The sequence below is a fragment of the Hippichthys cyanospilos genome, chromosome 18, assembly GCF_059441005.1.
Source record: "Hippichthys cyanospilos isolate Australia breed blue-spotted pipefish chromosome 18, RoL_Hcya_1.0, whole genome shotgun sequence".
In the NCBI taxonomy this organism is placed as follows: domain Eukaryota; kingdom Metazoa; phylum Chordata; class Actinopteri; order Syngnathiformes; family Syngnathidae; genus Hippichthys; species Hippichthys cyanospilos.
In genome coordinates, this window is record NC_142386.1 from 7,483,730 (window position 1) to 7,498,247 (window position 14,518).

Sequence of the window (14,518 nt, forward strand, 5' to 3'; positions counted from 1 at the left end):
TTTCCCTCATCTGAGCTGAAAAAAAAAAAATCCAAAATATTGTGCCAATAGTTTTTATATTGGCCACAGGTTGAAACGGACATGTGTGCATTTGAATTTTGGTGACAATTAGCATTTTAGATGACAACTGGACATCATAAAACAAGCAAGGAAACATTATTATTCTTACCTTCTGCCTTCAGTGATGTTTGGAATCATGCTGATTTCTGTCAATTTTGGGGTGTTACAGAAATCACTGGAGGCAAATACAAAAATCATGTTAAATCACGTCAGAGTTTTATTGAAGGATCATTTTAGTGTAAAAATAAGTTTTACATGCAGACCTATTATATAATTGCCCATTCAAGTGTGCTATGCGCTACATACTGTAATTGCCAAAACATAAAATACTAAAATAGTGAAATAGCTTTAATTAACTACTGCTTACTAGCATATTCCCACTTTCTTATATCGGAGAGTGTAATTGGGCTTATCTGTATGTTGGAACAATCCATTATAGTTCATTAGTTTGCCTTGTTGAACTCAGTCCCAAAATGATCAGATTTTGCTACAGAAGGCAGAAGCTTGCAGTCAGGCACAGGGATCTAAACTTTAACCTTCAACCCCTCGACTCACAGATTACAAGTCACATGTCTCCGTAAACCAAAATCAGCTTCAGGGGGTCGGCTTTAAATGACGCAAAAAATGGCCGGGTAATGTGTAACCCATGGTGGAAAGTAACAAAGTACAAAATATGGTGAATATGAAAGAATACATTTTTCAAGTACTCTTGCTTTAGTGTTTATTTTTCTGATGCTTAAATAAACAGAACATTATACCGTTATTGACATTGGGCAGCACATAAACGAACTTACTGTATGCTCAACAAATTTGATATACATGATAAATAGCTGTACTTTCTTCTAAAAAAAAAAAACTTTTATTTTTTTAACCTTTGTGAACGAGTGGTTCGGAAGCAAATATATTGTCCCGACAGAATTGATTGGATGTGTAGCGGCTGCCTACTCCGTAAACCCAACAAGGTTAGTTGGCCACCTTTACATCAAACTTAATTCATATGGTCAGCTCCATTTTGTACTATGTCTAAGGGGACCAGACGTGACGTGTGGCGTGCGTTACTTGGCAGAACTAATCGAAGCGGTGGGTGGTCCCGACGTCACCGGCAGGAAGCAGCCGGACGCTAAATGAACAGCTCAAACGCTACGGGATTCGAAGTGCACCACTAAACAGAAGTTCTGCCTTTTTGTGATGTAACCTCATTTCCCCCCCCCTGCGCTGGCCTTTGGAGGCCGGATGCGGCCCAGTCAAGCAAGAAAGTCAACGCTGTGCCCACTGAGGAAAGGATAAGTTCCATTTATTGCACTGGTGGTCAGTAGTGTGTGGTTAAATTTCCTTGCAGGCCGAACCTGGCCCACGGGCAGTACATTTGGCACCTATTTTTCAGTCCAGGCCGGGTAGCATGTACATAGAGTCCTGCCGCAGCGGAAGGCTTGCATGATAAGCTTCTAATGTGTACAGCTTCTTTTTGTTATGAAGAAGTGGAATTTAAAGCATTTAAATTGAATTTAAAGCAATTTAAAGATGATGAGCCTTGCATGAAACAGTATTCAAAAAGATTGTGGAATATTTTATGTTCAATATAAAAGTCACAATAATGAAATTGGAGAGCCTGAAAAAAATTGTCCATTGACTGCGTCTGGTCAAATTATCATGACTATCGCCATGATGTTAAGCCACTACTTCTTGGTCTTGTCCTGGTCGATCTGTGTCCGAGCCATTCACGTTCTCTGTCGGGACTTCTAGTTGTTCCTGATGACATCAATTTTGTATTGTCCTAGTTCCTAAGGGTCTCAGCCACTCAGAATCCTTTAGACCCTCATGTTACCCCACCTGTGCCCCATCAGTCCTCATTTGTCTTTTCTTCATCCTTCAGTGCCTCACTCAATCAAATGTGAAATCTCCGCATTGTCTTGTATTGTCCTACTTGTCTCTCACCAGCCGTCATCTGTCTTTTTCAGGTCCATCTGTGTTCCAGCCAATCACTTGACAGGATTGTGTTTACTCACATTCCAAGGTTTTTTATGTTCCCTTTCAAAATTTCAAGTTGTCCTCGCTTTCCATTTATAAGCGTCGAAAGAATGAACATCACATTCTTGCGAGGCAACTTTAGCACAGTTAAGTTTATCCAACGAGTTCCTCATGTACAAGTCGGTCACGTTGATTCGTCTCATTTTTGGGCAGGAGAAAAACACTCGGACCGTTCAGGATGCCGAGAAAGACGCCGAGGCCCAACGCTGAAACACGAGGCGGACATCCTGCCGCGAATAACGTGCTAATTAGATTTGGCCCGTGGCGGTTGCCATAATCAAATCTATCCGGTGTGCCGCGGCTAAGGGGCGAAACCCAATCTCCAGTCCAAAATGCGCACTTGGACATTTTCTCCGGCCTGTTTCCTCTCTTGGATTGTCACACTCGACCCTCTGCCCATTATGCGTGCGTGCGTATGAGCGTGTCGATTTATCATAGCTTTGGGGCTAAGGGTGAGTAAAAACAGGAAACATTCTCACACTATTTTGTGCAAAACCTATGCAACAATAGTATAAAATGTCAGAATTTTGTACTTGACATTGCTCCCAGGATCCCAAATTTGGACAGATTATGGAACAATTTTAAGTTTTAAACCTATACGTCTCTATGAGATTGCTTTTTAATTCTGCATCGTCAGATTTGGTTTAACAGTTTATGTGTGGGTATATTTGTGTGTATCCAAGAGAGGAAAAAGTTCCAGTCGCAGGCTCCAGTTGGGAGCCTGTACGGAGACTGTAGATCCACCTGTTGCGTGTCCTCAGAGTTGCTTCCTGGCCTGGATGTGGGAATTTGGGAATACAGATGACTCCGAAAAGGAAAACAAGAGCCTTTTGTTTTGTAACGATCCGATGAGCCCGTCTTAATAATCCTCCGGATGGAGTTTTTGCGGCGAGATGTGGCAGCGATGCAAACCTCGGCGTGCCGCAAATATGCCGGAAACAGAACAGATTGCATTTTTCTTGGCTCCTCAAACTTATTGTATTAAACAGCGGGTTTTAAAATTCATGCTTGGTGGGCCTACAAAAAAAAGTTCCTTCCTTTGTGGTCGCGCAATTGTAAACAGTGTGGTCAAATACACGGGTTCTCCTTTTTGCTTGAACAGCAAAAAAAATAAATAAATAAAAAGAATCACTTTGCTAGCGTTTACTATTCATTCAGCTTGCTTGTGGTCAAGAATTGTGTGCTTCTTTAGTTGTTTTCTTTAACCCTTGTGCACACACTTATGATTTTTTATTCCTTCAGCCACACAGTGGCATCATTTCTATCCATACATATGCAGGTTAAATTTATTAACACCCACAAAAAAAAAACGTGAAAAATTGCATGGTCTGTCTTTGTCGTCCGTGACGTGATGATGACTTAAGACATGCCATTAACTAGTCTCTACCTCCACCTACAGTCTTGAGGTGAAACACAAGTCAACAAAGAATTTTCTGCTTGCTGACATCGTCTGACCACCGCTCGACGGAATGTTGCAAAAATCGCAGTAAAATCAATGTAATAAATCCTATTAAAATGCATCTCAAAAATTGTCATTATAATGGTTTAATATGGTCCGAAATCTGCACAATGATTATTTTTGTACACAATATCACAAAAGCTACAAACGGATATAAAAAGTGTATTTCAAGGGTCGAAAGTAACAAACCGAGACACAAATGGCCAGCGTAAAGTTTAAAGGTTAAACCCGCATTGCCAGTTTGTCTTGCTTTCCAGCTCATGTTCGAATCATTTTTGTGTGGGAGGAAGTGGGGGACTAGCCTGGCCAGATTCAACAAGCCCGGTGGCTTGTTGACTGCCCTGCATCATTAGCGATACTGTCAGCACCGGCGGGTCAGGAGGGAGTCAGGGAGGGGTTGAGGGTTGTGGGGGGTGCAGATTATGCAGTTAAAGCGCTTGCAGAGGAAGTGGAGTTTTAATGCTGACAAGGTTCCTGTGGAGACTGTTATGCTAATCTGCTCATGCTAAGCGCTGTAGAACGTCCGCCGTGGAAGAGGGGAAATGCACCATGAAAACATACAGCTCCGGCCAACACAAGGAGGCAGGAAGGGGAGGGGGCGGCACACCGCACACAGGAAGCACACACGGCATGGTGGGTTTTGTTTTGTTTTAATTTAGCCTTCCAAGAACCTATCTGCAGTTATGAGCGGATATGGCAAGTCACGGTTTTGACTGGCACACTTAAGTGAACCTGATAGGCAGCAGTATTGACTTCAAATCTGTTATGATTGATTGAATGTGTTGCTGCTACGTATCCAATCAGGCCCTCTTTCAGCTAGGTAGTCAGCCAACCAAGGATAGGCTAACAAACGCATGGTTGAAGCTTCATTAAGTTTTAACCTAAAGTCACTCAGCGGATTTATGAGCGCAAATCATGTTGAAAAAAAAAGTATTAAAGTACTGTATTTGGAGTTGGTATGGATGGAGAGGTGGGGGCTAAGTAACACGTGTCCAAAGAAGACGAGTGGTGCGTCTCTGGGAAAGTGCAATAGGTTAGAATATCAATGAGACGTGCCTGAGAGCTGAATGGCTCACCTGTCGTTCTGACTGCGGTTTCGTCGCAAAGCGCCCAGCTTGTTTCCAGGGAATTCATCACCATCATGACAATTGAACTCATTAAATCACCCATGCCCTTTGAAAAGTCAGAGCGTAGACAAGATGACAGAAGTCTGTGAAATATAACGGCCATAACACAGTTGCTCTTTCACCCTTAACACAAACACATCTTATAAGTTTGTATATCACTTTCAGACCCCATAAGAGAAAAAAAGATTTAAAAATGCTTTTCTTATTATTTTGTGTATCCAGCTCTGATTATCCCAACAAAGACCATCACAAACACTAAGTTTGCGTTGCATGAGGAGTCAGTCGTCGATCTCATTTCAAGGAGAAATCTAATAAAGCTGACGCTGCATCATCGCTGCTTAAAATAAATGAATTGTCTGCAGCTATGTCAATTTGATTGAAAACCGTTATTTGAAAATAATTGAAATTAACTGAAAATTGGCTTTTGTGACAGCTTATCCAATGAGGGTGGGTCAAAATGTAGGGACGAGTCCCTATCCTCTCACTACACTAAATGACCATGTGTTTCTTGGCCTGGCCTAATGATCAAAAACGACAATGGTTGAAAATTGTTGCAGTTGACCACCTGCAAGTGTGGCGTCCCTAAATCAAATGGCAGCTCACCCGCAACTCAACTGGAGGGGCACAATAGAAAACAGTTGGAGGATGCAGTTTTGGCATACAAGTGAATGAACTGTCCCTCAGGGACCAAAAATGACTAATATTTGCAAATATTCCACTGTGCAAAATACCCAATTCTTCCAACATAGGGTTCGGTCATCACCCACCCCCAGCTAAAATTCCGAATGCAACGAGACCGGCGGGGAGAACCAACCTGGCAAGTCCGGCCGGGAACGGAAACCCAAAGAGGAAACGTTCAGTTGATCCAGCTGTTCTCCCTCTCGCGCCTTCCTCCTCGGCTCTCCCTCCCAAGTATCGAGTGTCTAAAGGGGGCAAGAAGGGGGTGAGGATGGGGGAGTGCAGGCCAACAGGTGTCTGACAAGTCCAGCAGACTGCTGCTTGGTCAGGTTTCTGCTTGGTCATGCACGCACACGCACACACAGTTTGTCCATCTGTTACAAGAATTCCTCGTAATCCATGAGAATTTTCACCCGTCATGGATGGACTCGGGTGTATGCGTGTGTGTATTTTTACTGTGATTGTAACCTGACAAGCCAGCCACCTGCAACACGCACGCGCACGCTGACGTGTGGCAACGCAATGTGGCGAATGATGGACATGTTTACAGTTACATGCGTGTGTCATAAGCAGTTAAACGGCAATTTTCTGGGAAAACGTCCCTGCCATCTTAATCTGTTTTCTGGCAGCTCATCTAATTGACTATAACGGGACACTTTCTACATTACAGTGTTTACGATTACACAATCTTACATTAGGAAGGCATGGTTAACCATATTTTGAGTAATACTAATGGCAAAAAATATTCTAAGCGTACTTTGACTAGTTCTGTTAACGTAACCCAGTCAGGATCTTAATTAGACCCACAACGCACTTGGATTACGTTCAGACAGCAGTTTGAAGTGACCAATTCCGATTTTTTTTTTTTTTTTGCGCTTATACAACTGTATCCAGTCTTTTAATGGCACTTCAAATGACACAGATACGATTTTTTTCAAATCTGACGCAGGCCAATTGGGTATGTGGTCCTGAAACCGACCTACTGTATAGCAGATCTTTTGTCATGTGACCTCAGCGTGAACGGCCAAGCCGCTTTAATCCGACCTGCACGTCACCAACAAGTGACAAACGTTTCTGTGCTCAGAAAGGCGGAAGCGGATTGGAAAAAACAAAATGACATAAAACACATATGAGTGTATATTGTTAATGTTGTATTATTTCTATGCTGTTCTGATGTCTGCTGTTAAGGGCTTATCGTTTTAACATTTTTCTATTAACGGTACTTCATTACTTTTAAAACATGATGTCAATTCAAATGAAATAAATCCTGTAACACACTTTGCGCTTTGGTGTCATTTTGTTGACAGCTCGCTCCATTTCTGTTAAATTGAGATGAAATTGTATCATTAAAATTATGGGAATTAATAAGAGACATTTTTTATAAGTATAAATTTGACATTACTGCCCTTTTGTTAGACCATGTTCTTTTTTAAACCATGCTAGCTAATTTTTATCCCCCCCCAAAAAGCATTTTAGGGCTTAAAAAAATATTCTAGGCACGTTGAAAAACGACAGGTTATAAGATTCTGCTATCAAATTAGTAACACTCCAGGTATGGTTGTTTGTATATTATGTATAATATTATGGGCATATTATTGAAGCAAACATGAAATAATTAAAATTTGGTTCAATAAGTATTGGGCCAAGCCTAATAAATTTTATACTGAGAACACTTTGCAGCCACAACATGAGTACATTTGACCCAGGGAATGTTTAACTACACATAACTGTCATGAGTTAAAAAAAAAAAGAAAAAAAAAAGACGTAAAATCATAGTAAACCTAGGCTAGATCCATTAAACCGCCTTTTACTTCTCATGAAAAGTTATATATTGTATATATATGTTCCTAGATCTATTTAACCACACGATTTAACATATAGCTACTAACAGGAGTACTGGCCCTCTCTTAGGACTTTATTACTAAGTTTTAGGAGCAACTTGTGTCTGGTTGGTGGGGGATAAGAGCGGAACAAACCACCTCTATCTGAGAAGTGACTTTACATCCTTTCTCCTCCACAGGACAGCATAGCGTAACCATTGTGCATATCTGTGAGTGTGTGTCTTGTCTGGAATTTAGCCCAAAGCTTTCACTTCTGTGGGTCAGCCTGGAAGATTTAGAGCTGTCAGGGAATGTGGGGTCAAGAGATGCAAAACCTCAAAAAGTAAATTGACTGTCACCGACATGAACCTGGGTCAGCAGTGACTGTGAAAGTACTTTTAAAAATGATTCTTCTAGCTGTTTAGTGTGCGGGTCAGTGGTGATGCATTCAAGTCTGCAGTTATAAGCGCCCCACAACAAGCGTCAAGAAGAAAAAAAAAAACTACCTGTTACCATTCATTTTAGAGGTGAAAGGGCGCCACCGTGCGGTTGCTACGGTGTGAGACAGTACAGTATATTACGGTTATGTTGTAATGGTGATAGTGCCATTAACTTCTAAAGTAACTTTTATTGCTTAATTAATATGTATTGTATGAGTTTTACATTTATTAAATAATTAAAATGTATTTATTTACTAACATATTAAACATATGTATGAATGTGCACTAACAGTTATTTCTGTTTTGCTGTTAGTTAAGAAATCAGCCAACAACCTGTAAGAAAAGGGCGTTTTTTTGTTTTCTTTGTCTTTCTTTTAATGTAACGGATGCACAACTGGAAACTTGACCAGAAAGTAAAATGACCAAACCATCACTAACAGGGAAGATGACAAGCTATACAGCAGAAAAGAAAAATGTTTCCTTTTTTTTTTTTTTTTTAAATGAATCAAACATTAGGTAACAAAATATCCGGTTGAGAACAGGTAAGACTTACTTGGAGAAAATCTTTGACACCACTCGTCTATTTTGACATCACTTGATGACGCTGTGAAATGCAGGACTTGTTATATGACCGTCATGTACTGCAAAAGGGGGGAAATATAAAAAAAACAAGCCCACTGTACAAGAAAATCTAGCGCTGGAGAACTGCTTGCACAACAGGACTCAACTTTTCGTTTCGGCGACATCAATTGCAATGGTAATTTACGATTGACAGCAAGACGCGACACGATCAAACTCACTTGACATCTTCTGGTTATTGGAAAGCGTGAGTGCACAAACGCACAATTATGAACCTTTTACAGTTCGATATGCTCTATTGATGCTTTTCCACTGGCTGAGCAGGTACAAGATGTTATTGGTGCTCAGAGACCGTGTGCTTGTTTAAAAAAAAAACAACAAAATACAAGCCGGTAATGCAGAATTAGTTCATGATGCATTGGTGTAGTCGCTCTATCTAATGGGGGAAGCTAAATTGTTTTTGTTTTACCAAAATGATGGAAAAACAGAAAAGGTGGATTTGGGCGCGCAAAATTTCTGTTTTGAAAAATATATAAATAAAACAGTCCACACAAGTACAGTATAAATTCAGCAGAAGCTACACTGGGACATTAGAACAGTAGCCGTTTTGTTTAAAGTTACAATATCAACCAAATTCAGTATTTGAAATGTGGATTCTCTGGTTCTCCACAAAAACTGCTGCGGGTTTTCAAGGGGAATGTTGCTAAATTCACCACATGCTGAGAGATAAGAGTTTGTTTCTAAAATGGAGAAGGGTTGGACATTTTGGGAATTTAAAAGAAAAAAAAAAAAACAACAACCTTGCAGTAAAAAAAAAGTTGCTTTTTGTGGGGTGTGGGGGAATTCTGATGGTCGGGTTAGGGTTTGTTATTGTTCTGTGTCCTGACTGAAACTTCCACAATCCGGCGCTACACCCAGTCTCATGGTTCTAAAACTTGTTCGCAACGGCGCACTAATGGTCCTCGTTCTGCAGGTTTTCAGCTGCCAGAAAACCGCCACCAGCCACCCCGAAAAAGTTGTCTTCTGTATCAAAAATGTTGCTTTCCGTCACAAAATCCTGGTCCTTCCCCGGCGGCAAGGGCTCGCATGACAAACCGTACTGGTAGTCGCCGTTGCTGGGCTGGTCTTCGTGGTTGCCGCTGGTGGACTGGTCGTCTGTGTTTTGGGGCTTGTTCTCGGACGGGAGGAGACCAGATTTTTTCATTCTGTGATCAAATTAGAAGGAATGTGATTTGGATGGAACAAGGCACAATATCAAACTGCAGTACACATACTGGTTCTTATGTTTGGCCCCACTGATGTGAGACTGGTACTGGTCCACAGAGTTGAGCTCAATGTTGCAAAGTGTACACGGCAACCCCTTTGCTGTGGACGCTGTTTAGAATAGAGGGGGAGGGATGGTCACATTGGGGTATTTCAAGAGGGCACAATTGTGACGAATGTGCCTATCTGCTGACCTGGTGTGGCAGCCTTGCCATAGAGCTTCATCAGGTCCTGCTTGGCCAGGTGCTTCTTGTGCTTCTTGCCCGAGTAGTGCTGCTGTGCCATCTGCGAGTTGTTGAAGCACGCCTGGCAGATGGCACAGAAGCGGTCAGGGTCTTTGCCAACCCCCTGAGCGCTGTTGCCAGTTGCTGCAGCCACTTTCTTCTTGGATGGAGCTGGTATGGACTGCTGGCCCACTATTGGGGTGTAAAAACAAAAGTCTTCAACAAATGTTTTAATGGCACTCTGAGTTCTCCAGTTTATTCTCAGACTAAAGTCTTTACCAAAAAAAAAATTGTGAATTGAGTATTTATAACTACATTACTATTTTGTCTTGTCACTATGCTGAATGGCATTATAAGGCTAACGAACAGCATTGGCAACAAAGTGTCAACCCGTGGTGCGATAGGAATTGGAACACAACTTGTGGAGACTGGAGAGACGCAGACAGGAAATGACAACATTCAGGCGTTTTTCTTTACTGTATATCCTACATAAGCAAGCAGCTTGATGAGCCTAGTTCTGACCGCTTTTATGTTTCGGCAAAAAATGGTATGATATGAATGTTCTACAATGTGGAGGTCCACGGTTGTGTACGTACAGGTCTGAGGGTCCAGTGACTTCAGTTTCAAATTCTTTGCATGGATCTTGCCCTGGTAGTGAGAATGCGCCATCACAGGTGACGTGAATGTCATCTTGCAAGTGTCGCAAACCTTCATTGGGTCCGACACGCTGTCGTTGGCGATGAACTGAAAGGAGAACACATACACACACATGCACAAACTCAGTGGAGGGAGTACAACTGGAAAGTGAAGAGATTGTGCGGAAGGTGCTGTTGTTGCATAGCAGTGCACCAAACACTCAAATGAGTCAACACACTTTGTTAAAGTCCGAGAATGTCTAAGTTGGATTGCATCTTGCTATTATTTGTGTCTATGATTACGTTTTAGGCATATTTGTTTGACGCCACCTTAGTTGGCGTTTTAGGCAAGAACGGTTTGCTAATGAAATTGATGAGCTCCCATTGGAAGGTAAATTTATCTGTTCTGAATAAGTGAAGACAGTTCAACATGGGTTGATTGTATACATGCTAGAGCCATTCCATTTTTGCTTTATGAGCTTTGTCAATTTTACGTGCTATTTAAGAATATCTTACTGTGCATGTGCAGTGCCGATACAGTATTCTCTAGTAAGGCATCATATTTGCGTTGTCTAATATTTCCTTATAACAGAATTTCCTCAAGTAGGAAACAACGGTACGTCCCGCGCGAATGTACGTTAACAAAATACAGTACATGTGTAACAACACAAGCAATAAAACACAAAAAATATATTGTCAAAAACCTGTTTATTAAACAAAAATTGCAGTATTCAGAACATGTATATGAACACAATACTGGAAAATGTAAGAACACGGTCCAAATACTGTACAGTTTATAAAATAACATCAATACAGCGCTGTAGTATTGATTGTATACTGTACTGTATTTTGAATGTTGAGTTTTGTCTGTCTTGGGAAAAAAATTAGTCTATTTTGTGCAGCTGTCTTGGCTTCATTTTTTGCTTCACAAAAATGCTTGCCTGCGTATTATACAACTGCGTTGCTAATTGCACGTAACTGTCCCGTTGATCATTGCTAAGGTCTGATGATTATTGTGCATACAGAAGGATTTTTGATGCCATCTCCATCGCTTCATTGTTGGACAGTGTATTTTAATCAGGAGTTGAACTGGACACATCATCTTCTTCATCCATTCTTTCTCTCATTGACACCATTAACTACAGGACATAAATGAATACCATTAAAATCTCTAGTAATTTCAGCCAAATTAATAACTATAAAGAGTGACTTACATGTCGCCATTTTGGATCCGATGACAAAAGATTGAAAAAGGAGGAGCGGACCTTTATTGCATGGTATGCTCTTCTGTAGGCTTCCGTATAGTGTCCGGATACCGGAAGTTCCGTTGCAAGGGATCGATCGTTGATGTAATATAGTCGAAGAAAATTTAATGCATACGTTTCTTTTCCGAGTTCAGGAACTTCCGTTTGACAGAGGTCTGTAGGTGGGAATACTTACTGTATTTCTTTGACAAAAACTGGAGGGGTACAAGTCAAAAGTTGTTGACAAACTCGGTATTATGGTTATAACAAAAAAAAAGCTGATATCATGTTTGCTGAAGTGCTTCGCGATCAATAACTGTGATGAATTGAAGGGAGTTTTCATCATAATGGTTAAGTCTGGGAGAAATTCTGTGAAATGTCAATGCTGGGTTCAAGCATGTCAGCGGCAGGAATTTAGAGTGCAAGCTGTCAACAACTACACCTACATGTGATTTCATTTCATTGGGAATAATGCAGCACCGGTTTAAAATCCAGACCATCAATTGCAACTTCTGTGCATGCACGTTCGTAGTCTGCTTTCTCAAGCAGAAAAGATTCTAGCCACTACATATGGGTGTCAGGTTTAATATTTATAACTTCCAGTATAGAGGTAGGTTTGAAAGACATTCTATTTTATGAGTTGGATGTGCAGGGATGATGGTAAGAAAACAAAGGTTGTTTCTCCGATCAATTTATAATTATTCAATTGGTGTTATAACAATCAGAGTAGAAGTGCAAGGCAAAGTTGTCATTCTATTTTTACAGTGCCCCAGTAAAATAAGAGATTGGCCGAGGTAAATAAAAATATATTCTGGGCATAAATTAATGATCTCAAAGTAGGCTTTTAAGGTCTTCAAATGACTATTTTTTTTACTTTAACGCGTTTGGTTTTCGCTTAAGTTGCTCTGAGGTTTGCCCATTGAACCATATTCAAATTTTGTGCCTGGGACGTCATCCCTTTTTTTTTTTTTTAATATAGTGGCTGTTGCCTTCAAAACTTGTCAGAAAGTGAGGACTTTATGCAAATTGATAAGCAAATAAGACATTATTTACAATCAAAACCATTGCAGGCCCCTGAAAGTGTGTCCTTTCTTTGCGGATTATTGCGATTCAAATTCAAACCATGAACGGTTTCTCAATTAAAATAGTTCAAAAAATGTTAAAATTCAATGGAAACTTAGCGGGGATTTTCCCAAACCTTGGCAAACCCGAGCCCACCTGCACGACAGGTGCGAGTTAACAAGACAGTTGAGTATGTCTAAAAATGAAAGTACAGAGTTACATTACATACGCTGACAGACGGTGGAGACTTGAACTTTTTCAATGCTGGCTCTTCATTTTGGCTGGAAAGATAACGCCGTACCTTGTTGCCGTGTTTCTTACTCTGAAAGAGAGCAAAAAGAGGAACATAAAATGAAAGACGGCCACCAGGGATCCATAACGACGTGCGGCAATGGTTGATCGCTCATTTCGTTGATGAAAAACAACATGCCAACCTGATAGTGAGCTAGCTTCTGTGACTCAGAGATGAGAACGGCATTGCAGACGCTGCACAGACTATCTGAGAACAGGTTGCTGTGCTCCATGATCATCTTGTTGACTGTATGGGCGGAAACAAAACAGACACAACTGATGACAGAATACACAAAACGTATCATTTGTCATTTCAAACAGCTCATTATGACAATTTACAACTCGATCACACATATGGACTATTTACAGATTTCAATGAAGCTAACTAAAGGGTTTTTTTTTTTTTTAGTGAATGGAATATTTGAGACTATTCAATTGAGTACTCACCACGACTGGTAGTAATTACGATACTTAAAATTCCATTTAACCATGAAAGATAGTTGTGAACAAAGTCATTTTAATGCACATGTGAATTTTCTAACATCTAGGGCAAACCTCTGCAAAAGAGGACTTATTTGATGCTTGACTCGAATTTAAACCCAATACAGGGAAATAAAGCCACTGTCATTCCATTTTGTGGTATCCATACTTGCCCATCAATATTTTGGGGAAAGAGTGAGGAAGCTAGAGTACCTGGAGGATGGAGATATTTCACTAGTATTTTGGATTTTTTGACAGTGAGGCCAGTTCCTATGCTCAGTCGCCGTGTTGCCAACTATGACTGCCAAGATGACATTTCACTACCAGGTTTCCGTCAAATTTCTGCCCAAGTCAATTTGGACTGATTCACAACATAAAGAGTGACAGAAAATCCTCAATCTTGAACCATTACTTAGGAAGTAGAACTTAGTATATATGTGTGTGTGCGTTTAAAACCCCTGAACAACAATATCCTCTTTACTGATATACAGGTGGTTTGAAACTTTATTTCACCATCGCATTTCAAATGAAAATCAATTGTTTTAAATTTTTCACAAATTATAATTTCCACGCACAACAAAAACGTCCACTCTAACGTCCCGGACGCCCCTAAATTGCCATTCGGCAACAATAATCGGAGGCGTTACAGCAAACCAATAGAGGCTAACATCGGCGTGCGTTTTAGCAACGAGCTAACAAGTTCAACGTTATCCCACAAGTCGTTCGTCAACTAGCTCAAACACAAAAAAAAAACGTCAGCGTCCTTGTAGCCCAAACTGCCACGTTAAGTGTCAATCGCCGCTATTGTGCCAAAACATCCCACCGTGACGAGCTCTCGTCGACCTTGGCGACGAATCGGCTGCAGTTAGCTTAACCTAGCCTAAGTTAGCTCTATTCATTCCGACTTTAGCAACAAGCGACGCGCGGGTCGTTATAAAGCCGACAAAACGCATTGCAGTAAATGTATTGTATTTGTCGTTGCGTATAATATAAGAAACCGGTTACCTTGTTCCACTCCCGAAGGCAAGAAAGGAAAGGAATCAATCTCCATCGCGACCGCCATCATAACTTGTGCTCACACACCAATTTTGCGCATAACTGCGCATGTGCATACAATTGGTTGGTAGC

At 40.8% G+C, this 14,518-nt stretch overlaps 1 protein-coding gene across 1 annotated transcript; it reads right to left on the reverse strand.

Moving 5' to 3' along the window:
• Positions 1–7,961: 7,961 nt before the first annotated feature.
• znf346 (zinc finger protein 346) lies at positions 7,962–14,517 on the reverse strand. The gene is made up of 7 exons (XM_088440553.1): positions 14,396–14,517; positions 13,054–13,157; positions 12,849–12,941; positions 10,275–10,422; positions 9,649–9,870; positions 9,466–9,565; positions 7,962–9,396 (listed from the first exon to the last, which is right to left on the reverse strand). The coding sequence occupies exons 1-7, from the start codon at positions 14,454–14,456 to the stop codon at positions 9,144–9,146; spliced, it is 981 nt and encodes a 326-aa protein (XP_088296679.1). The 5' UTR covers positions 14,457–14,517; the 3' UTR covers positions 7,962–9,143.
• Between the last annotated feature and the right edge of the window lies 1 nt (position 14,518).

Excerpts from the sequence above, each read along its gene's own strand:
- znf346 (XM_088440553.1), bottom strand. The coding sequence starts at position 14,456 with ATGATGGCGGTCGCGATGGAGATTGATTCCTTTCCTTTCTTGCCTTCG. Across the intron at positions 13,158-14,395 it reads GCCTTCGGGAGTGGAACAAG|TCAACAAGATGATCATGGAG; the intron begins GTAACCGGTTTC and ends CCGCCCATACAG. Across the intron at positions 9,566-9,648 it reads TGGCAAGGCTGCCACACCAG|CGTCCACAGCAAAGGGGTTG; the intron begins GTCAGCAGATAG and ends TATTCTAAACAG.